At 36.6% G+C, this 22,428-nt stretch overlaps 1 protein-coding gene across 1 annotated transcript in view; it reads right to left on the reverse strand.

Annotated features, from left to right (window-relative positions):
* Positions 1 to 22,428, reverse strand: part of USH2A (usherin) — a 474,981-nt gene that overhangs the window by 152,918 nt on the left and 299,635 nt on the right. Inside the window, exons 38-41 of the mRNA XM_070957393.1 lie at positions 20,916 to 21,066; positions 20,622 to 20,764; positions 12,796 to 13,424; positions 2,434 to 2,768 (exon numbers count right to left, since the gene is read on the reverse strand). Coding sequence (XP_070813494.1) covers positions 2,434 to 2,768; positions 12,796 to 13,424; positions 20,622 to 20,764; positions 20,916 to 21,066 — 1,258 coding nt within the window. The remainder of the gene's footprint in view (positions 1 to 2,433; positions 2,769 to 12,795; positions 13,425 to 20,621; positions 20,765 to 20,915; positions 21,067 to 22,428) is intronic.

Consider the following 22,428-nt stretch of genomic DNA (forward strand, 5'->3'; position numbering starts at 1 on the left):
AGAACAGTTTGCCAAATTTATCAATTGAAGATTCCTTAGAAGAATTATATTCTGAGGAGTATCCCAATCTGAGAGGCGCAACATTACTGTACTTTTAATTCCTTTAGTTCATTTGCATCTTTTCCTTTTGACATTTCCATGTGTACTGAAGCATGGATAGCAATTCACAAAAATGTACTTTTGTTATAGCTGTACATATTATTCATCTTAGGTTAACTAATATATACAAGTAGATTGGGTTTAAAGTGATTTGGTTGGAATGAACAGAAGAAAAGAAAACCACTCTCTCAAATTTCCAAATATTTTATACAGTATTTGTTTCTTTTTGTAAGAAATCTTTAATTCCTCAGATACTCACTAGGGAAAATTGAAAATGTAATACCAGTCAAATATCCTGTTGTCTCTCCAACATAACCTCTTCAGTATTTTCAGTTTATCACCTAATCATCACATTTTCAATATACCCAAATAATTTAGAACAGAACAGAACAGAATAGGAATAGCTTTATTGACCAAGTGTGATTAGACACACAAGGAATTTGATGAAGAAATAGTCTCTCTGGGGATGGGGGGTGGGGAAGCTCTATTAATTTCTCCTGGCATCCCATTCTGCCAAAATAGTTATTCCAGTTCATTATTTGTTTGACAATGTTACAAGCTGGCCTCCCTCCATGAGCTCAAAACACCTTAGATGGGATCATCTTTCTTTTATCCTTTCTTTTATCCTATGTTATCTTTATACTCTAGGAGCAGTGTAGGATTGAGAATACATGCTTGGCCAAAAGTGAGCTTCAATATCTAAAAAATAATATGAATCAATATCTTCTTATTTATAATCCAACTTCTTAATCCCTATGCCATGCTAAGAGATCATGAAGAAGAAAAAATTTGTTTGTACAAGTTTTTTTTTTTAAATTTGATTTATATGCCGCCCTTCTCCGGAGACTCAGGGCGGCTTACAATGCGCTAAGCAATAGCCTTCATCCTTTTGTATATTTATACAAAGTCAGCTTATTACCCCCACAACTGGGTCCTCAATTTACCTACCTTAGAAAGGATGGAAGGCTGAGTCAACCTTGAGCCTGGCGAGATGCGAACCTGCAGTAATTGCAGGCAGCTGGTCTTAATAACAGGGTGCTTTAGATCACTATACTACCAAGGCTCTTCCAAGTTAATATTACCTTAATCCTCTCACCAATGTACATTAAATGCATATACTGTAGTATATTTTATAGGAGAGCCCAGAAGGAATTCCTAATAATTAGTCTTTAGTAATTTGCTGGTTATGTAAACTAATTCAGAATTCTTTCTTACATCTGAATAATTTTAGGTTGATAATAGAATTGTCCAACCCATGTTAAGTATGGTTCCAGGCTTCAGAAATAGAGGCCATTTTGATTCACTCTGAGAAATCCCATTCTTTGAAGCATAAATTGGATGAAAATGGAGTATACATTCCCATTATTTAAAGTGGGAAAATAGTAAATGGCTCTAATCTTCTTTTTATAAGGACAGCATAAATTTCAAAAGGAAGTTTTAAAAAGTGATCTGAATTTCATAAAGTACTGTAGTTATGGAGGGAAGGAGGGCTTGAGCCACACACCTTTAAAATTTGTGTTAAATGCCTATAGGATTTTACATTTTTCACCAGAATCTATAAGAAAAGTAGATACTTTTAAGAAATGAAATGTGCTAAATTTAATAATAATGGGTGCAATGTTTTATTAAAATTATATAAATTTAATGCTATTAAATATAACTTTTGAAGGCAGAATATATAGTGAAAATGGATTTTCTAGCCGGGAGTATCTGTGGCAAATTTCAGGCAGATCAGTTGATGGGTTTTTCAGCAAAAGGAAAGGTTGCATCCTTTCTGAATGCAGTCAGGGATTGAGGGAAGGGATAAATATGAGAGATTAAGTCACTCATATTTCCCTAAAAGCAAATAAAGTTCTTAAACCAATCAGGTAGATAAGAAGCCATAAACTTCTTATCTATGGATGGAAGATGGAAAACAGGAAATAAATGCTTAAATTAAGAGTGCCATATCAATTTCTATGCCCCCTCCTCTCTCTCCTCTCCCATTTTGATTGGCATAACTGATGGTTGTCTGATTATAAGGGTCACTCTCATTTGAGGGCAGACCTGTCAATCAAGAATACAATTAAACTTCTTTTTGGTACTTTGGTACTTGGAATGCACGGTGGAAGAAGAATTTTGTTTCTGATTTCAGTTTGGGAAAGGACATACGGGAGAAGGACATCCTGTCAAATGAACCAAAAACTAATTTGAATTGTCCCAATTCAATCTGAGTTTATGTCAAGTCCTAATAATTTCAGGCAGTTCTAGATAGTCTAATTTGTTTTGATTAAATAACATTTATGTACAAAGTTCAGTTTTTGGTGAACTCTGATATATTGTTCTTTCCATTACCTTATGTGATGTCCATTGGGTTTAGATGGTGGTTGCCAATGCACAGTAATTACTGACTCATTAATTGGGGTCACAGTCACAGAACTGATATTTTGGGGAAATGTTGGAAGTGTAACCATATATGTTGGTAGACTCTTGGTGCACCCTCCAATGTAATCTCCACCTCCAGTACAAGCTTCTATGGTGACTGAGTAATTTGTGAAAGGGATCAGGTTGGTTACTACATGGCTCATTGAAGTTGTCAAATTGTTAGTTATAGTGATTCGAGGGTTCGGCATATGGATCTCATAGCTCAACATTTCTCCATTTAAAATAGAAGGAGACTCCCAGGAAACCTAAAGCAATAAGAAATGGATTAGAATGAAAGATTAAGAATTTTACAAGGTTTAAAAAATAGTTCTAACAACATCATGCTATTTATAAAGACAATTTCACTTTCAGGTTTTATACAAGCAAATATGAATCCAATATTCATAAATGTTTATCATGAGATCTCAGATTATATATGGTCCATAACCTGATGTTCCAATAGAAGAAAATATTTATACCTCAGGGTTGAACTGTGGAGTTCTTGATACTCTCTGAGTTTGATAGTTTACTTAATGACATTTTATTGTCCAACTAGGTAACATTAGTGCATGGGAATATGGGTTTTGCTGCCTGTTTATACGCAGTATAATATGTCAGTTTAAAACCCATGACACTGATAATGTTACGTAGTTGAGAAATGAAATTATACAAGCAAACAATCAAGAGCATCATGGACTCTACATAGCCTAATGTGATTTGTCATGACTATACTTTAATCCTAAAAATTATAAAAATCATGATAATCATAACATTTTATTAGGTTTATGCAGATACCAAATTTAAAAAAATATTCGGCATAGCATACACATTTTAAAGTATCTTAAGAACATACAACAAATACAGAAACATTTGTATGTAGGGAAAAATACACAAACAAGAAAATTCTAGCCCCCCATTAAGGGTTAAGTGAGATCACAAATCACCTTTGGCTTATTTGAAAAGCTTAGTTTGAAAATAGTTTCTAAAGGGGTCAAATGAACTTTCAGGGAATGATATTTCAAAGGGCAAGACCTGGAGAAAAATGGTATTCCAGATGAGGCCTAGAAGATTGTACGCAATGGCATAGTTTAATCAACAGGATCCAGGGCATGGACAACCTGTCAGATCTTATTGAAGAAGCAGAAAGGATTAGAGAATGGCAATCCCATGAATAATCAGGACTTGAAATCTATGAAGGGCTTTATAGATAATAAACAGCACCTTGAATTGCATCCAGAAAGTATTTAGTAACCATTGCAACTTGCAATGAAGAGCTGTCAAGATAGGTGTTCTGAGGTGTTAGAACACCTATAGATGTTAAATAAGAAAAAGGAGAATGTTAAACCCTAATCTAGTCTTGTTTGGACTAGGATCTCAATCTCTCTCTCACACACACACACACACCCCATCAACCAACAATGACCGGAACTGACCATGGACAAAGGAGAAGAAACACTGGGAAACAGTGCTACTAACTAATTTCCCAAGTCAGCCAGAAGGATACCATGATCAATAATATCAAACGCTACTAAGAGATCAAGGAGGATTAGGAGGGTTGTACTACTTCATCCCACTAAAGGTTATCAATGTAAACAATGTCATCTACGTGTTGGCTGGAAACGCAACAGAAAATATTCCATCTAATATGTTTCTTCCAGAGCTCTGGCTGTTGCTATCAGAAAATATAGTCAAGTCTTTTCCTTTTCAAAATACTTTTGGATTTCCTTCTTATAACATCATTCTTCACTGGTATTAAAATCTAATGATGACTGTCAAAGAGTCATTTTTAATCAATCTAGGTGGCAAGCTGTTCACCTGCAAAGTGTGCCATTTAGTTAGGAGTATTTTTTTTATATCAATCTAATTGCAGGAAAAGATAAAAAACAGATTGTCCAGACATTTGGTAAAGTATTGCACACAAGTATTGCACACAAGTATTGAGTTCTTTAAGATGGTTTATACTGGACAGCTTTAATGCATCCTTTTGCTGATAAGGCATCCTATTCTGAATTATGGATGTCTTGGATTATCAGACATAGAAAATATACAATAAAATACCATTTTACTTGCCTATAAACTCTGGAGAAGCTCACGATCAAAAGAAAAATTATATTTGCATTTACTTTTGAGATCAAAATGAAATTGAGGCTCTGGGAGGCCTAGTTTAGGCCCAGGCCATCTGTCCTGGGCCTCCAAAGGCCCACCTCCTGACACACCCCATGTTTTTCCTGTTCTCTCCTCAGTCCTTGTGCCTGTTTTCCTCCCCCAGGTTTCTGCAGTCCTTCCCTGGGTCTTTCCAGGCTTTTCCCCACCACCACCACCAGGTTCCCCCATGGCCCTTTTCCCTCCCATTCAGTCCCCGCAGGGCTTGGGCTTCCTCTCCATACCCTACTGGATCTCTGGAGCTTTCTGCTGTGCTGCATGGACCACTTTAGGGAAGGAGAATGCAGCTTTGTCATGTGGGCCATGTGGTATGATTCTGGAGGTGGTTTCCATTTTCCAAGCATTCACATTGAGTTATGGTTGTTCAGAAAAAGGTGGCTGCTTTCGGAGTTGTGCCATGTGGCTGTCAACAAAGCAATCCATTCTGCTACCCTAACAGTGCTGCAGAAAGCTCTAATCCAGAGGTCTTCAAACTTGGCAGCTCTAAGACTTGTGGACTTCAACTCCCAGAATTCTCCAGCCAGCATAGCTGCCAAGTCTTAAAGCTGCCAAGTTTGAAGACCTCTGTTCTTATCTTTCTTCTCTACTAAAAAAGTGTTTTGCTTCTTTTCCCCACTATTCTTATCACATCATGACAATAGGATAATACCAGATAAAAAATTATGTATTGTATTGTACGCATTGTATTATTTTTACTTTTCTTGTTGTTTTTTTAGAAATGACATTTCCTCTGAAAAGTAATCCTTCAGTCATAGAGATTTACCCACAACTTGGATATGACTTCAAACTATTCTTGATATATCCAAATTGGTAGACCATATGCAACAATATTTCAGATATTTTTTTCAGTCTCTTAGGGTAATGAGCGACTACACTCAAGATTTGGGGGTGTTTTTTTGTTTTATCTCATCCTCATGGGCTTTGGCGACATCTTTCTGATGTCAGTTCCTATTATTTTAGAAGGTATGATAATGATTGGCTAAGGCTCTGCGTGATCCACCGCTTTTCAATTTTTCTACACTTAGCGTGGAAGTTATATTTATGATGTACGAAAAGTCTTTAACACTTTTTCTATTAAGCCACTAAGACTTTTTTCTATTAAGCCACCTGTTTCAGTCAATTCCTATAGGAGTCATTTAAAGCAAAGTTTAATTAATCAGGCTGCTTGAATTTCTTGCAGCCATTTCACGTTTCTAGGGCAGATGCCCAAGATCTGATTAAGTAGCTGTTTCATTTCTATCAAAGAACAAGTACTTACAAGCCAGGAGAACTAGTTATGGAATTGGCACAAAAACTATTTCATTATTAATGTGGAGAAAACTCAGTGGTGGGATTCAAGTAATTTAACAATCAGTTCTCTGCCCTAATGATTTCTTCCAACAACCAGTTCACCAAACTGCTCAGAAAGTTAGCAACCGGTTCTCCCAAAGTGATGCAAACTGGTTGAATCCCATCACTAAGAAAACTACTGCGACTGCATTGAAAAGGTAAGAAAAAGTGACTACTGCACAAACCCAATAAAACAAAACATTTGCAGAGTTACTTGTAGTATCATCCTTCTGGACCACTCTCAGATTGATACTAGATACAACACGGTCGATTCTACTCCTTTATGGCTACTATCATCCTGCTCTTCTATTAGACCAACAATTCAACATTGCAGCATGAACTGTTGGGCCTAGTCCTGGAAGCATTTCTACTTAACCAAAGGAATGTCTCAAGTTCTCTCTCCCTTGCAATTTTGGTGTCCCTGCTATGCTGAAGACATTCTCCTGGATTAAAGAAGCTTTCATTCCACTATCTAAATATCAAAGCACCTTAGGTTTTCTATCACAGAATAGTTATATTTCCCATTGAACAACAATAACCTTAGAAAACTTTTTTGTAAACATAATCAAAACCTTTCAATTCAAGGAAAATAACTCTAATGAAAGAAAGCACAGTGTTAACAATTCTATAGACCAAGAGTATATTAGAATTGTCCAATCTTTTTTAGAGTCAAGAACATTGCTGATTGTTCTTTTCAACAATAAACTGTATAATATAACTCTGTCTTTGTGAACTGTCTCTCAAAAATCATTTCATATCAGAAAATTTCTGCAGTCTCAGGACATGTTACCAATGTGTTACCAGACATGCTAAGATATGGGAAATTCTAACATTGAAAAAGAAGCTAGCAATTGCAACAAGCCTCTCTATCCTAACTTCACATTGTAGGTTGGTGAGATATTTACAAAAGTACAATAGTCTTAAGGTTTCAGCTCTTTTCAAACCGTCAAAAGCTCAGCCTCAACCAAAGGAACCTGTTGTCTAGAGATACAACTGTACTAAGTTTTGTGAATTCTACACAGCATTGGATCATTCATATTGATATTATGACTACATAAAAAACAAAACTATGTTACTCTTTATATCAAATTCTATTCCAGTTCAAATAAGGATTTGTACTCAAAGTTTAGAGACTGATTGCTTTGACAATCACAAACTTCTATTAATTGATGTCCTTACTTTCATAAAAGAATAAACTTCTCAACTCTTCTTACAAGAATAGGAAGCTATTTTAAGTATTTATTGACCTGTCCCTCAAGCAAGTGCTTATTTATCTTTTGCCTATAAGACCTCTTATTGATGATATTAACATGACAAGCATGTGGCATAAGAGAACTGACCCATTTATTTTAGCCTCTAAGCAGAACTAGAAAGTCATAAAGCTTTTGCAGTTCTGTAAAATAGTGCTCTGTAAATTATTTTCATTCTTCTCCATAGCTTTTCTACAGAGCTTCTGTTAAAACTGAAGCAATTTTCTAACTTAAATGTTAAGGGATACATAGGACCTTATTCTCTATAGTGTTAACAAGTTTATAAGCAGATAAAAGAGGATATTTTCCTTTTATTTTCAACCTGCTTTTCTCTGCATATATCCAACTATGCAGTTTCTTCTTTTCCTTTCCATTTCATTATGTAGACTTTATTTCTGTTGACCTATTAGACCAGGGCTGTCAAATATGCGGCCTGTGGACCAGATGCGTCGCACGCTGGCTATGCCCACGCTGAGTTTAGTGAAGTGGGAAAAAGTCCCAATACGCCATGACGATGCAAGTTTGACACCCTTGTATTAGACTGTAAAGCAGGTATACTGTTACCTTGGACAACAACAAAACTGAGACTACTAACTGTGAAAGAGGAGCACTCTTTGTATTTTAGGGAACTTTAATAAACAAGGTAAAACCACTGCAAACTGTTTTCTAAATCAACCACTACGTCTCCCTCATTCAAGAGGGAAGATTATGTATAGGAAAGCCCCACATGTTTTTACATGGTTTAATTTGGGCCTTAGATTTGGTTGAACAAAATTGAAACTTTCTTATATAACTATGGAGCCTTTTCAGTGAGGAGGAGGTTCTAGGGCAGCCTAATCGATTTATTTTGCACAGAGATTCTAAAAATAAGGTTCACATTGGTACAAGGGTTTGAATATCATAGGTAGAAAATACGAGATAATTTGGGACAAATTGTCAAATGGGAAACTATTAACAATAATTAAAATACTATAAAAAAGTACTGCCTCTGTGCTCTAGACTGTGAAGCAGGGGTGAAATCTACTTACCTTCACTACTGGTTCAGAAGTGCACGTGCCATCGTCACGTCTGATTTTTGACCATCTGCGCATGCACAGAAGGCTTTGCACATGCGCAGAGGGTTAGAAACCCAGAAGTAATGATGTCCGGACGGGTGGACAGAGCCTTGTGCTGCCATCACTACCGGTTCACCAAACCACATGCAGCCAGCACTACCGGCTCGCTTGAGCCAGACAGAACCAGCAGGATTTCATCAATGCTGTGAAGTCAAAAAATGACTATCAACCAACCTGCATGGTAGATTATGATCCAAAGCTTTCAGTGAAGAGGTCTTCCTTCTCCAGGAGACTGATTTGGAATGATAAATTCAGCTATGTCTCACTTAGTGTGATAATCCCACAAAATGGTTGCATTATTTGAATTTGCACTATTCAAAGTGTGAATTTACACACAAGAAAGTGATATTTCTATGGAAATATGTGGTAATTGCTTCTATCTTGATTGAAATAGGCAATGAAAATGTTTAACTACAAATGTTTTAATATACATTTATGAAATATTGATGCAGTCCTCAATCCATACATTTAAAAGATGCTCAATTCCAATTTTGCATCACTGGTATATGTTTGCCAACCACAAAGATCTGGTGCAACTTTACCTTTTTCTTTTATTTCCCCTGCATGTCTATTGTAGATTCAAGACTTCCAACATCTCATCATATTTTAGTGATGCTAAGACCATATTCATGACTTGAATTATATCATTTTTTTTCCTGTAATGTAATAATGAGATTCTTCATTTCTGAGCTGGTACTATTTTCCTCTGACAGACTCTTTCTTTTCTCCATTTTAGACACATGAAGATTAGCAGCATCTAAAATCTCAACTGCAACTGAACATGTACTAGCCTCGACTGTGCAATTAACTGAATTTTGTGTTGCATTAAACACGACTTGGTATCAATTTATAATTCACACTAAACTGAATATTGAATTATTCAAACACTCATTAATCACGATATAACTGTACAAAGCTGTTGCCACTCTGTACATCTGGTGAGTACTTTTCCTCTGCAACAGAGATGGTGACAGGATAGTGATACGTGTTGCATCTTGTTGCTGCCTCTTTAATGTTTTCTTAATTTAAACACAAATTTTTCTAAGCACCTGGCTACCACGCAATCTCAAGAAAAGCTGTGTGTACTCCAGGTACAAATGCCACATACCACTAACCAATTATTAAGAGTTCCATCCAGTGACAGAGAAAATATTCTACTGTATATATGTATTGTAATGAATTCTGACATAATGATTGAACATAATATTTACCATTGCAGCATAAATTTAGTTAATCTGATTTAGAGTTAAGAGGATGTTTCAAGACATTTCTCATTTAAAACTATTATTGCTTGCTAATATGTCAAACTACATTTTTAAAAATTCTGTTTAAATTCTGTTTCTGTTTAAATTCATATTCTCCAATGCTTTCTGAGCATTCTGTGTGTATGTGTGTGTGTGCTTGACATACACAATTCTACTGACACAGGGAATAAATATCCTAAAACAGCAACAACAATTTTAGCAGTAACAGTGTCAATGATTCTAGTGGATAATCTCTATCCTTACGCAAACGTCCTTTGTTTTGTGCTCCAGTGAACAAGCTACTGTACCAATGTTTTTTTGGCACTAGTACAAGACTGAATCCATGGAAGCATGTGTATATTTACACAAAAGAGACTTCTAAGCTACAAAAATCCCTCTTGTTTAGTTACACTAATTTCCCCTGAATGAAGTTTGTATGTAAGCCAAAACAATAGTAGTTATCCTGTCCTCTAGAGTTCATTCCCAAATGAAAGATATGAATAATTGAAAATTTCTGAGGCAGTCCTCCAAAACAGTTTTCTTAATGTATTGATTTATCAGAGATGAAAACAAAAACTATATTTAGCATCTATATATTTTCTTGGTTAAAATTAAATATTCCCACAGTACTATTTAAAATATTTCATACGAGAAAGAAGCTTGAAGCACAATACAACACAAATATCTAAGATACTATCAAATAGATTAAAATGGTAAAAATAGAGAAACAGACTCAATTTACTATATTTGGGATTAAATTATAACAATTAAAACAACAGGAAAGTAATCTGTTGAATTTAAGGAGACCTTAGTGTACAGCAAGGGAGCTGATGAAGAAAAGTTACAATATGATGATGAATCAAATTCTAGCAAGGGCGATGATGTCCAGAGTAATATCATATAGTGGGCATTCTCTGTCAAGACATCTTGAATTTAATAGAAACCTAAAATTGGAGAAACAGAAAACTGAAAATTTTAAGTAGAAAAATCTAAGGCACTACCTGTCTCAGCACTGTCCAATCCAAGAACCAGTGTTTCCAGGAAAGTTGCTGTTATAGATACTTCTTAATATCAAAAGACTGATTTTTGGGTCACATGCAAGAGAGCTGTTTTCTCTATTGCTCCCAGGTGCAAGATAGAACCTTTCTGGAGTTTAGTTTATTTATTTTTTTAATTTATGAAAACTTTTAATCTGCCCAATAGCTAATGAACTAGGGAAAGTTCTTGAAAAAGTAGCGAGATTTCTGCTAAAGATGAAATGGATTATCCCAATTCCTTGTAGCCAGGGTTAGCTAAGATTATGGAATGAAAACCACATTGCTCTGGTGGATGAATGGCACCTGGGTCTGGATGTTAGAAGTAAGCCTTCATCTGCCTTCAATACATCAATCTTGGCATCTTTATAAACTATCTGTGAGTTCAAGGGAAAACATGAGGATTATGAAGTTGCAGTGGCTCCATTCCTTCCTAAGCAGACAGTTCTAGTCAGTATGGTGAGGGAAGGAGAAGTTGACCAGCAGCTGTTCTCATGTGGTCCATTTCTCTCTCTCTCCCTTGCTCCTTAACATCTACATGAAGATGCTGGGTCAGGTCACTTATCAGTATGGGGTGAGATATCAGTGAACCTCTGACATGCAAGGAGACATACTTTGATCCTAGACCCATCAAAATGTATCACAGGAAACTTGAAAATGTGAACAATCAATGGAGATAATAACTAATTAGTCTGAACAGAATAACAGATGAAACTTCTATGGGAACAAGAAGTCATTTGGATTACTTTGGTTGCAGGCTGATGCAGAACAGTGGATGAAGGTCAGTTATCGTGTAATGTGCTGCTCGACACAAAACAGTTGTGGTGTGAAATGCAGCAGCACATATAGTTTTGTGCAGACTAGATGAGCACATGTGTCATCTCTCCTGTGAGAACTGCACTGGCTGCCAATTTGCTTCTGGGTCCAATTCAAGGTGCTGGTTATTCGTTTTAAAACTCTGCATGGTTTGGGACCAGGTTATTTGAAGTTTTGTCTTTTCCCAGTCACAGCTACCCAACCCACCTGAGTAAGGAGGCAAGAAATGTTATGAGTCCCCTCTCTTAAGGAGATACATCTGGCTACCTCAATATGGAATATCATCCCAACAGAGATAAGATTGCCCCCCACTTTGACACACAGAAACTTTGCAAGGCACTGAAGACCTACTTGTGCCAATGGAGAAACCAGAGTGCAGTGGAGCCCATCAAGTGGCTTATTAATTGTTGTTGCCAAGGGGGGTTGGATGTTATTGCTATTCATAACAATAGCAAAAGCACTTAGATTTATATACTGCTTCACACTGCTTTACAGCCCTAAGTGATTTACAGAGTCAGCATACTGCCCCTAACAATCTCACTCCTCATTTTACCAACTTCAGAAGGATGGAATGCTCAGTCAACCTTGAGCCAATGAGGATAGAACTCCTGGCAGTTGGCAGAATTAGCCTGCAATACTGCATTCTAACCACTGTGCCACCATGGCTTATTGTTTTTTAGATGATATTTTTATGTTTGTAAGCTGCCCGAAGTCACTGAGAGTGAGTTGGGTGGCTATATAAATTTTCAGAAACAAACAAAGTTGAAAGAGCTTAGTGCATGGCAGCTACATTAACCAATGAAGTCTCTAGAAGTTGCCTATGTGAAATCACCAATTAATTAATATTAAGAAATAAACAAGGTAGAAAAAGCATGTAGAGTATAATTTCTTGAATATTTTCCAATCCTTTTATCTAATTTATGAGTAAATTTGTTATGTACAATGAAACAGCGTATTGTATCTTCTTTACATGTATGCATTTTTCCATATCCCCTCATGATAATTTATCTAGTTTGTGTCTATATGTGATCTTTCTGGGACATGTGATCAGAAGGAAAGAGGGATTTGAGAATTAATAAATCAGCAGCATTACAATTCATTGCCTGATTGTCTTTCCCAAAGGAGAATTTTTGAGACTGTGATAATTTTTCTTGAAACAACCCCTGGCCTGATCTGGCTTATTTTCAATTCAGCCTTTCCTTTGCCAGCTTCTTTCCTCTACCCAATTTGGTGTCATTCAATTCAGTGTTCAGAGTCATCCTTTTCTTAGACACGCATAATTCTGAGCCCCTTTTTTAATCATTCTAGTAATTGGGAAGAATAAAAATAAGGCTAAACAAACCTGGGCAGTATATGGATCTAATGCTTGCACCTTAGGAGCCTGGATGTATTCAGGTCTTGAGGGCCTGGTGATGACTTCTACCCAAGAACTGCTGTTAATGCCACCTTGAAAAGTGCTTGCCAATATTCTGTATTCATATTTTTTCCAAGGGCGAAGACCAGTACTTTGGTCTAGATAACTCTTGGAACAATTGGAAGGAAAAGAGGCTACTGTGGACACTTGTTCTGTTCCCTTTATTCTCCTCTCTATTGTGAAGTTTTCAACTGGTCCATTTGGATGAAGAGGAGATTGCCATGACACAAGCACAGATGTTGGTGTGTCTGAGTATAATTCTGGAGCAGGGATGTCTTCAGGTGCATCTGGAAGGGTTTGTACAGGTAGGCTCTCAGAGGAAAGAGAGCACCCTTTGGAAGTGCATCCTTCTACTTGAAATTGGTAAACTGTATATGGGTGCAAGAAAGATGCAACATATTTTGATCTAGCTCCTGGAACAGTAGCGTGCAGCTGGTTGTTTTGATAGATGTTGTAGTGGGTGACAATGCCATTTGGCCTTGAAGGAGGCTGCCAGGAAATGGTTGTTTCTCTGGATTTCACTTCCAAGATTAGTGGTGGGTCAATAGGTCCTGGTTCTACAACAGAAGAAGGGTTGCAGGGGAGAACAAGATCATTGCTCCTAATGTGCAGCCATATAATGCAAAAATGAAACTTTTTCACTGGAAAATACCTTTGTTTCTTAAATACAATATAAGCAATGGAGAGAAACCACCCACACGTTCCCTTTACTGTAATGAATGCAATAGCGAACAGAGATTATGTAACTATTTATTCTTTGAAACCTATCATTTAGTTCTCAGGTGAATTGAGAATCCCATTGGTCTCATTTTATAATAACATTATAATATAATGCAATTTGTTCAGTTTGGGCTTAATATGATGGGTGAACCCATCCATTATGATTTAACAGTATATAAACCAGCCCAATGGCTAATCCTGGCTTAACTCAACCATTATAGTCAGTGATTCTACAGAGTATTAATTTAGCCCACTTTTACAATGATTTAGAGGAATACATTATGGATTCTGCTAGTGGAATGTATTCTTTAGGGACTCTGCTCAGAACACTGCCACTGGCAGAAAGCAATTCTGATTTTCCATTGTAATTCCCAACTCCCATGACCAGATTTTAAGGAAAGATGGAGAACTGAAGGTACAAGTGACAAGTAGGTGAATGTCAACTCCTCTCCCATTTCTTCAGTGAAAAAAAGTCTGCTGAATCAAAAGCCTCCCATGGGTGAGAGGACCCGTCCAACAATTAGAATCTTTTGCTGAATACAGACTCCTTCTAATTAAGAATCAATATAGTATGCTTCCTCCCATAATTAAAATAAAGCACAAGATCAGGAATTCCAGTGTTCAATTTTGGTATGCTACTAACATGAACTACAATGGAAAAATAGTGTCAGAGAAGAACTATTTGTTTGACTTTGAGGGTTAGAGATCTTAAAGGCTAGTATAAATGAAACATCTTTCCTAAGTGAAAGTTTGGTATGATGCAACAGGAAACTTCCCAGATCTTTTAACATTCATACGATCTTACTCTATTATTTCTGATATCAAAAGCACCTTTCTTCCATCCATTGTTCTATGGAAACCTAAAAGGAGGTGCAGAACTAGGCTAAAATATATGAAAGAACTTCTCTCAAGAGAATTTCCCTTCTGCTTCCCCATTCTGTTCCCCCAGTTATATTAGAAGAGCAGCCAAACCCTTGGGAGAAGATAAGCAGAGGGGACAAGTGAAAGGGAAAAACAGCTTGTCTTGCTATATCCACTCCATGGCCAAATAGACTCATCTGAATTAATTAATGAATTTAATGAATTAATTCATGATTTTAAGAAAATATATGAAACTGGGCAAGAATCTTTTTTTTTTTAACTTTTGCTGCTGTTCTTTCAGAACACATTCTTAATTACTTTCAACACACCATTGTAACAAGCCTGCATGTTTCATAGGCCAGTAAAGCTATTCCTATGCTTCTTGTTACCTATGCAATATTTATTCTCTCTTCTGTTTATCATTCTAATCCATTTTTTGCAATTTATCTACTCCCTGTTAATATTGTAGGTGATTTTTTACTGTGTCTGTGACAGAAGCTGCCGATTTAGCTCTTTCACCTACTGATAAATAAACAATGCACAGATCTGACCTTTAGGTTAACAGGTTTTATGCTTGCTCCACTCAGCACTCTAACAGATTCAATTATCATAAAGGTTCAGGAGCTTCCATGAATACTGAAAAAGACGAACCATATGCCCGCATAGGTGTCGTGGAACAGCAAATACTCGGCAACGGCCCCCCCTCGAGAAATCCCTTAATTGTAAATAATTTCACCATGCGACACAATCAAGTCACCTTGAATGCAAAACCCCTCAGCCTGTGGAGGCAAAACGTTATTTAAGCTTTAGTGGGCTGCGTTAAATTCTGCAATTTGAAGGGCTGTTAAGTTTTTCAATTGAAATTTCATTTAAAATGCAGGTGCTTTTTATTATATTGAGGCTTTACTGCTCTCTAGGTACAAGCAAGAACATGGTGCAAAAACACAAATCTGGCTCAATCACTGATCAGTAACAGCTGTAATTCCAGAACATTTAGCATTCTTATAAAGCATCTTGTGAAATCTATAAATCGTTGCAAGGGATCAAGAATGCTATGTCCACCTATTCTGCCCACAGCATCTTTGGTGTTTATGAGATTTTGTTTTAACACTACATTTTATTGAAAATCTTTTGAAAATATATTCTTGAGTACCGTAATCATTTAAAAGAGTTTTCAAGGCTTTTTATTTGTTTGTTTCATAGAATCAGATGTTCACATTTTCAAAGGCAATAGTGCCAGAGACCTTGAGTTACATTCTACAGCCAATTGAAAGAAGGGGAAAAGTAAGCTAGTAATGAAGTATTATATCAATATCTACTTTTTCCCCCCTGATAAATCAGTACATATCTTGCTTATAACAGCAATTACCCCTATGTAAATTTCTGTGAAATTGCTGTGAAGACAGATTCTAGGTGAGTGGTTCTATAAATTGCAAAGTTACATATTAGAAGCAGTGGTGGGATTCAGCCAGTTCACACCACTTCGGGAGAACCGGTTGTTAACTTTCTGAGCAGTTTGGCAAACTGGTTGTTGGAAGAAATCATTAGGGCAGAGAACTGGTTGTTAAATTACTTGAATCCCACCACTGATTAGAAGGTGGTTAAAATATACAAGTGATATTAAAAATTATTCCAGAAAGTTTTAGAAAGTATTTGGATCTTCATATTTGTATTAGGATGAGGTTTCTTTTTCATTTCCATAGTTCCAAAAATGATAACTAAATTTAAATCATTTTGAATTTTTTTTAAAAAAGGAAAATATCTTGTTAAGATTTAAGGTACAGAAGGTGATAATGATTTTTGGAAAGTCAACTTAAAGCAATTCAGCTTTCAAGATTCATTTCTACAGGGGCTGGTCAACAACTTACTAATTAGGCATCTATCTGGACAATTGGACTGCGGTTATCTGCAGGAAGAAAATAACCAAGCAGTTTGTTTTCTCTTATGATAAGTAAGATAAAGCTTTCATCCCTACTGCTAGCATTATAGGTATAACATTTGGGATAATGAGATGAACTTGTATTACAAACCCCTGTTGAGTTTAGACATAGCCCTTTTAACATTATCTGCTATAACTTATGAGAACAGAGGCTTAACTTAATTTTTAACTTTGCCTCGCTCCCTCCCCCCAAAAAAAAAACATTAAAAAGGAAAGGATACCTTTTTACATTCATTTGTACTGCTCTCTTTTTAAAATGGCAACACTTAAAAAAAGATAACTTAATTCAAACATGTTACACCCTTGACCTAGGAATCATTTTCATACATGAAAGAGGAATAGGATGATACACTTATTACAGTAGATGCAGAAAAGGCAAGTCTTAGCACCCACAGCTCCTGACTGTTGTCTACAAAGATGACAACTGTGAATAAGAGACCCAGTCTGGGAACTCTGCCTCAGACATCTTTGTGCAAAAAGTTAAAGAATAGCAAAATGGAGGAGTGTGCATGTTATATGATTTGTTCAGGGACAGGCTCAGTGGTGGGATTCAGCCAGTTCGCACCACTTCGGGAGAACCGGTTGTAAACTTTCTGAACAGTTGGGCAAACTGGTTGTTGGAAGAAATCATTAGGGGAGAGAACCGGTTGTTAAATTACTTGAACCCCACCACTGGACAGGCTGATACTTCAAATATACTACTTCAAGGAATCAAGTCTAACAAGACCAGCTTGTTATGCCTGGGAGCTTTTCCCATTTAAAGAACCCATCTGAGTGATTTTGGTGCTGGAATAGTCCTCTGTAAGAACCTGAGGGCTGTACTGTATATCTTAGATTAAACCCAGAAGTCCTGTTCAGAAATTTCTACTCTTTCCTGGAACAGGTGAAGTGAACTATCCTTCTTGGTTGCTTGTAGAGATCTTAACTATATGTTACTCAAACTATTGTATCTTTTTGATTGTTTGTAACTGTCAATTGGGAAAAATGTGCATCATATAGGACAACCATTTTTAAACCAAGGTACCTCAATTGAGCTAATTTACAGAATGTGTCCAAAATCTGGAAATATGGGTTTCGCAGGATTTGGCAAAATTGTGGCTACTTCAGTGCTGTCACCCTGCCATGTCAGCCACAGTCATTTAATTGGCATTTCCAGTGCTCTGTGCCAGCTTCCTACAAGGAAAGTCAATGGGGAAGCTGACAGGAAGTTGGAAGTCACTTCCTCTCCCCCTGCTTTTTTGCCTACCCATGGCCATTCAGTTTCATGGTTTAGGTAAGGAAATAGCTCTGAAATGGTGACCCAAAAGGTCATGGGCTGCCTGATGTTCTATGAAGTGGATGGTTCACTCTTGTACTGATTTCAAACTACCTGTTACTGAACTCTAGTCTGAGTATCCAGGACAAACAACACTCTGGAGAACTTGGAATTGGCCCTGTTGGAAAATGAAGAATTACAGTTTTATCTCATGATTTTGTTAGATGAATAGATACTTTGGCAGTCTGTCTCTGTCTGTGAAGACACCATCATCTAGCGTGATCCTGCTTGGCTGACTGGGTCACCACAATTATGTAAAACACAACTATTAACTATAATTGGAGTAGTTTGCTAATATAATAAAAAGCTCTGAATATGAAAAAAAGGTACGCACCCAGTAGCAGCAATCACTTTTTAAAGTAAGAATTCATGGGTGAAATGACATGAAAAAGATGGTTATAAAATTTTAATGGAATGATAAAAGGCAAAAGTCAGCCTCTCAGCTGAATTCTTAAAATCTCTATATATCACAATCAGGTCCTTAAATGTAAAATCAATGTGGAATAGAACGTGTTGTCAATGCAGTTGTCATTGGATAAGAGCCTGCAAGAGTCTGACAGTGACACAAACTCTCCTGCCAGGTCTGAAAATAAAACAATAAACTCCTGTTACTTATTAGGAATTGTTTATAGAGCCAACTACAGCAGATGAGGGGTGGAAGGGGAGGGGCATATCCCTTAATGCCTTTGATTGATTCCTCAGGCTATTTCATTATAACATTAATACTGGAAGGTAGTTTCATTTTGCCAAATGAAATTATCTTTTATGAGAGGCTATTTTGCTTGTCTGCTTCAAAAGTTCAGACTCTATTTAAGAAAAGGAGGTATAAAATTATCATTAATCTTTTCTAATCATCTGACTAGAGACAAGTGTTTATTTACTTACTAGTGCAGAATTATCTTCTGATGGCCAGGCCCGATGAGAATCATAGAATTTCTTGATATATGCAGTGGGCAACAGAAATAGATTACCGCATTTTAAAGGTAATGAGAGTTGTATACTTTTCAGAGGTCAGGCAGAACATATCTGTAAGGGACTGGTGTTTAGTGAACTTTCCAGAGCAGAATCGTAAATTTAATCAAACTTTGTAACTAATAGACTATAAAATGAGTTCCAGACAATTGCCACTTCTATGTTAAAAAAACTAGCTAACTGACTAAATAAATCTAACAATAATACTTAATATTTAAGAATCCATCCAAGTATGAATTTTGAAAGAATCCTGGTTTGTTTTCTAAAGAGCTATATAACAAGCTGATATTCGGCTGACATTTTTCTATTAATGGTATTATCAGGAAAAAAAAGACTCTACTTGTCTTTTTGTAACAAAGATATTAAAAACCCAATGTAGGGTTGGAAGGAGTGGATCACAAGACACGTACTACAAACAAAGACAGAGTGTCCTGTTGTCCCCGACAGATTTCACTGATGGATTTGCTCTTCTGTTTATAATATCCATTGTATTTATTACATTTCTAAAATGCCCCACAAATCCTGTTTCTGAATTCCATTGTGGTGTGTGTTTAAACTGGGGGTAACTATCTTAGTTGGCCTATCCTGGCGCTAATGGAGAAATTTGTAATTGCTTGTCTGTAAGTCAAAGAGTCAGTTTGGGACTGCCGCTCCCAAGTCAGTTGTCTTAAGTGACTGAGTCTGATTTTCTGTGGATGGAGGTTGGGATAATGGTAATTATTTAAGATCTAGAAAGGGATAATTGGGTTAAACCTTGAATAACTTGAACCTTTCCTTCACATCCCCACATCCCATCTCCATCTAATCTTAGTAATTTTAATTTTTACACATTCAGCTAAAATCAGCAACAACTCTGGAATGAATTGAGGAGCATACAAAAAGGCTTCAGGTGGCTCATTTGCATATATTGTAACCACAATATAAATCTATCATTGCTATCGAGCTCTCAAGTGGTGAAGCTGCTCTTGGAGAGAAGTTCGTGAAATAGAGTCATTCATTCCCTGGAAGTATGGCACAAATTGCATGCGGAAGGACAAATATTTAGTGTTTAGCATCCTTAGTTAGAAGAATCAAGTAATGGGAATGAGGCTAACAGGGTTGATAAACCTTTTAGGATTGCAGCATAAGGAATGCATAAAAAAGTTATGATATCCTTCCAGGATGTGCACTTATTTATCTATTGGTCTGAGGCAGTGGTGAAATCCAAATTTTTTTACTATTGGTTCTGTGGGCTTGGCTTGGCGGGCATGGTGTGGCTTCGTGGACATGGCTTAGTGGGCATGGCAGGGAAGGATACTGCAAAATTCCCATTCCCTCCCCACTCCTGGGGGAAGGATATTGCAAAATCTCCATTCCCACCATTCCCACCCCACTCCAGGGGAAGGATACTGCAAAATCTTCATTCCCTCCCCACTCCTGGGGGAAGGATATTGCAAAATCTCCATTCCCATCCCACTCCAGAGGAAGGATACTGCAAAATCCCCATTCCCACCCCACTCCAGGGGAAAGATACTTCAAAATTCCCATTTCCACCCCACTCTGGGGCTAGCCAGAGGTGGTATTTGCCGGTTCTCCAAACTACTCAAAATTTCTGCTACTGGTTCTCCAGAACCTGTCAGAACCTACTGGATTTCACCCCTGGCCTGAGGTTTTTCTCCCTCTCTTCCAATGCATAGAAATATTAAAATGTTTTAAAAGACAATATTAAAAAACATATAATAAAAATTACATAGGAGCCAGAGGATAGGTTCTTTTAACCTTTATATCACCTGTAATGAGAATGCTTTTAAAAAACAGAGGGCTTTGACCAGAATCTACATACAGCCTTACATAGTCTAAAAGCATAGTAATAGCTTCAGTAATCGTAATAAATGCTATGACCGTTACATTGACTTTTACATTATATGTCCTGCAAAAGTGCACCATGTACTTTTTCAAGCTACTTACTATCCTCTGCTGTATCTATCAAAGTCCAGTTGCTGAATGTATCACCATATTCATTGCAGGCAATAACCCTCAACTCATAAGATGTATATGGCTGCAGGTTCTTCAGTATGTGATGTAAATAAATTGTTGGTTTAGAAAACAACCTAAAGCCAAAAAAAAAATAAATACATATTTTAAGATGGGAAATACAAGATCACAAGGGAATACTGTATGGACAGAAGTGATGCATTTGAGATAAACCATCTCACATCAGTTTGCATCTCTTCAGAATACAGCAGAGATTTACCTACTTACTCTGTATTATTTTCTGGGCAGTTCTTAAGTCTTATTTGGAGTCGGTATCTGGGTAAGCCTGGAGCATTGTTGCGAACTGGTATAGACCAGAAAACCTGAAGACTGGTTGGAGTAGCAGATGAAAGCCTAGGAGGCAACATGCCATCTGGAGCTGTTGGAAAAACATGGATGAATTAGAGCAGAGAAAGATTTGGGCAACATATGCTGGATGGAATCAAAAAACTTAATACACTGGAAAACTGATATTGAGGATCAACAGCAATTAAAGCAGAGTTTAATTTAACATCTGTTTCTGCTACTGCAGTATTGGGCTACCCACTTTTTATATTATAATAATGTTATCATAGTACATCCATACTAATATAAATCCATAGATAGATTAATATGTGATGCTCTCAAATGTATAATGCTGTGTATCTATCTTATCATCTGAAAACAACTGTTTTGGCTCATCTGAGCATGATTGCTATCTGGTACATTAACAAATCAGCTTCAAAATCAATGACTAAAGATACCTGCTTTTTCTATCCTCAGCAATTACAAGCTACATAATAAGCTATCTTGCATACTTCTAGTTCTAGTCACGTGTAAGCCAAGCATGATCAAAGGAACGCAATGTTATTATACATGATAACATGACACCACTTATTAATTATATTAATTGCATGCAAATCACATTTTATCCACATTTCAGGGTAGATGAAGGTAGACCTTTAAAATCAATGAAGTTCTAAACAAAAATACAATAGCAATCACAATGATAGGAACAGAAAAAGAATAATTAAGCTAAAATGTCAAAAAGAGGTTTCAACTTGATGCAGAAAGGAATTCATTGTTGGCCTTTGTCTAAGAAGACATTCCAAAAATGAGGTGCAATTTCTATAGATAGAACATATGAAAACTGTTACTTAGGCTATTTTAACTATTACTGACTGATCAATAGCAACTTCTTTGATAATTAATAGCTGTCTTCTTTTTCACAGTTTCAGTCACAAATTGACATCTGTGGACCTTACTTCATACTTAAGTACTTAAGAGGCTGTGTGCATAAGTGCACTAACATGCCTATCGTCCCTGTCATTGTATTTCTATTCTCTTATTCTTGTTTTCATTTTTGTTTGACAAATTCCAATAAATAAAAAATAAATAAGAAATAGAAATGCTGTTTTAGATATTGAAAGCCAATTAGACTTTAAATGTAAGAGTTTAATTTTTAACAGTAACAGAATTGAAAGGTACCTTAGAGGTCATCTAGTCCAACCCCCTGCTCACGCAGGAGACTTATACTAGGGATTCGAACCGCCGAACTGCTGACCTTTCTGATTGACAGGCTCAGCATCTTAGCCACCGAGCCACCTAGCTAGGTTAAAAAGTACATTGGCACTTTTGACTGAGCTTGATGGCTGGGATTTAGAAGTCATTTTCAGAATTCAGACTTCTAAAACACATCTAAATGCTAGTTGTGACATTTGTCAGAAATTTGAGAGCAGTTATGAAATAGTGAAAAGAACAA

Source organism: Pituophis catenifer, unplaced genomic scaffold (assembly GCF_029215685.1).
Source record: "Pituophis catenifer annectens isolate HBS135680 unplaced genomic scaffold, rPitCat1.0.hap2 SCAF_1, whole genome shotgun sequence".
Lineage (NCBI taxonomy): Eukaryota > Metazoa > Chordata > Lepidosauria > Squamata > Colubridae > Pituophis > Pituophis catenifer.